Source organism: Lepidochelys kempii, chromosome 13, assembly GCF_965140265.1.
Source record: "Lepidochelys kempii isolate rLepKem1 chromosome 13, rLepKem1.hap2, whole genome shotgun sequence".
Lineage (NCBI taxonomy): Eukaryota > Metazoa > Chordata > Testudines > Cheloniidae > Lepidochelys > Lepidochelys kempii.
In genome coordinates, this window is record NC_133268.1 from 33,958,304 (window position 1) to 33,960,330 (window position 2,027).

At 53.2% G+C, this 2,027-nt stretch overlaps 1 protein-coding gene across 1 annotated transcript; it reads left to right on the forward strand.

Moving 5' to 3' along the window:
- The first annotated feature begins 669 nt into the window (after positions 1 to 669).
- Positions 670 to 1,089, forward strand: LOC140897223 (ribonuclease-like). Its single transcript, XM_073309618.1, has one exon. It carries the CDS (start codon positions 670 to 672, stop codon positions 1,087 to 1,089), a length of 420 nt encoding a protein of 139 aa, XP_073165719.1.
- The last annotated feature ends 938 nt before the right edge of the window (positions 1,090 to 2,027 follow it).

Sequence of the window (2,027 nt, forward strand, 5' to 3'; positions counted from 1 at the left end):
CAGGAGGATCAGGTTGAGGTTTGGCTCCGCAGTTTCTAGGATCCATTGCTCTGAGAACAGTGAAGCAACAAGGACTTGGGTAAGCTGCAGGAGTTTCCCCCAGCGGGGAGAGAGGAGAGAACACTATTACATAGGGTTGCAAATACAGGGTTTGTTTCTTGGAGGACGCAAGTTCTAGTGGTTAGAGCAGAGGGCCTGGGAGTCAGGACTCCTGGGTTCACTCTCCACCGCTGGGTGGGGAACAGTGGGTTAGAGGAGGTGGGGGCTGATGTCAGTTGGGGTCTGTGCAGCACCTGGCACAAAGGCAGGAGGCCCATCTTGATCACAGCCTGAGACTCTGGACACCTGGGCTCTAACCTGGCTGTGGGAGGGGAATGGGGAGCAGTGGGTTAGAGGAGCAGGCCCCGATCTCGGTGGGGGCCAGGGCAGCACCTGGCACAATGGAGCCCCTGATGTGCCATGTTCTGAGAAGCCCCCAGCACAATGGGGCTGGGACAATGGGATGGACTCTGGGCAGAGTGGGGTGGGCCGGGATATCAGGAGGGGTGAGGATTTTGGGCAGAGTGGGGTGGGAGGGGATGAGGTTGGGCCCAGGCGTTCCATGGTGGAGGCAGATCCCCACCCTGCACTGCCTCCCTATTGCAGGTCGATCCAGCAACAGACACGGCCATGACCGTGAGAAGGCCCCACCTACGGCTATTGCTGCCCCTCATCCTGCTTGCCACCTGCCTGGCTCTGGCCAGAGGGCAATCATGGACCCGTCTGAAAAACAGATTCAGAGAACACCATGTGGATTTCCCAGAAAGGCCAGCTGACTTCCCTGACAACTACTGCGAGATGATGATGTTTAAACGGGGAGTGTATGGGACGTTCATCCACACCTTCATTCATGCGCCCACGCGATCTCTCAAGGGTGTCTGCTCTGTGGGCGGAATACACGTCTCAACTGGCCTACACAGGAGCATTTTTCACTTCACTGTCACCACTAGCAAATATGACCTGCAGATCGGCTCTTACACTGAGAAAAAGTATTCCTGGAACATTGTTATTGGCTGCTGGAGTCGGCTCCCTGTGCTCTATGTGGAGTAGATGTAGGGCCTGTTACTTCCTCTAACCCTGCTCTGTTCCTCCCACACGGGCCACAGCACCCGGCTCCTCATCCTCCTCTGAGCACTGGTCAGATTGTTTAGGTGTTTCCACCCCTCATCCTCAGCTCCCCCTAGTGCCCATTATAGACTATAGCCGCCCCTTCCCACCCACACCCTCTGCTGCCCCCTGGTGCCCATTATACCGTATAACCGCCCCTGCCCACCCTTCACCGCCCCTAGTGCTCATTATACAGTAGAGCTGCCACTTCCTACGCTCACCCTCTGCTGCTTCCAGTGCCAGTTTTTCAGTATTGTCACTCCTTCCCCATGTTGTATTGGTCTTCTGCCAAATAGTGGCTGTCTAAAAACCTTTCCTTTGATTGAGAAATATCCATCAATTTCACTCTTCTTGTATTGTGTATTGAGTCTGATAATGGACTATCCTCATTCATCACAATTAACTGTAATTTCTCGTTGCTCTCCTCATTGTTTTTTCAAGATTTGCGCACTGCTTGCTTGTCTCTGTGCTCCCCAATCTGCATAAAACCTGATAGCTGCAAAGCAATCACTGTGTTGTGTGAGATTGGGGATGGCAAAAACATAAGCCACTGAAGACGTAATGAATGTGCTGGAAATGTTTTGTGGTTTTCCAGAGAGGTTCTTTGTACTTTCAAGCCAAATCTCAACATTTTCCCTAGTGCTGGGAATACAGCCCATGAGTCCTGACTGCTACCGATGACCCTGCTGTAACCCACTAGACCCCACTCCCCTTCAAGAGCTGGGAAAAGAACCCAGGAGTCCTGAGTCTTCATCTGCCCTATGACAGGATCTCCCTCCCCTCCCAGGGCCAGGGTTAGAAACCAGGAGTATTGATTCCCCATGCCCCACCCCTTTCCTTTAGCCCAATAGACCCAACTCCCCTCCCAAAATGGAACCAAC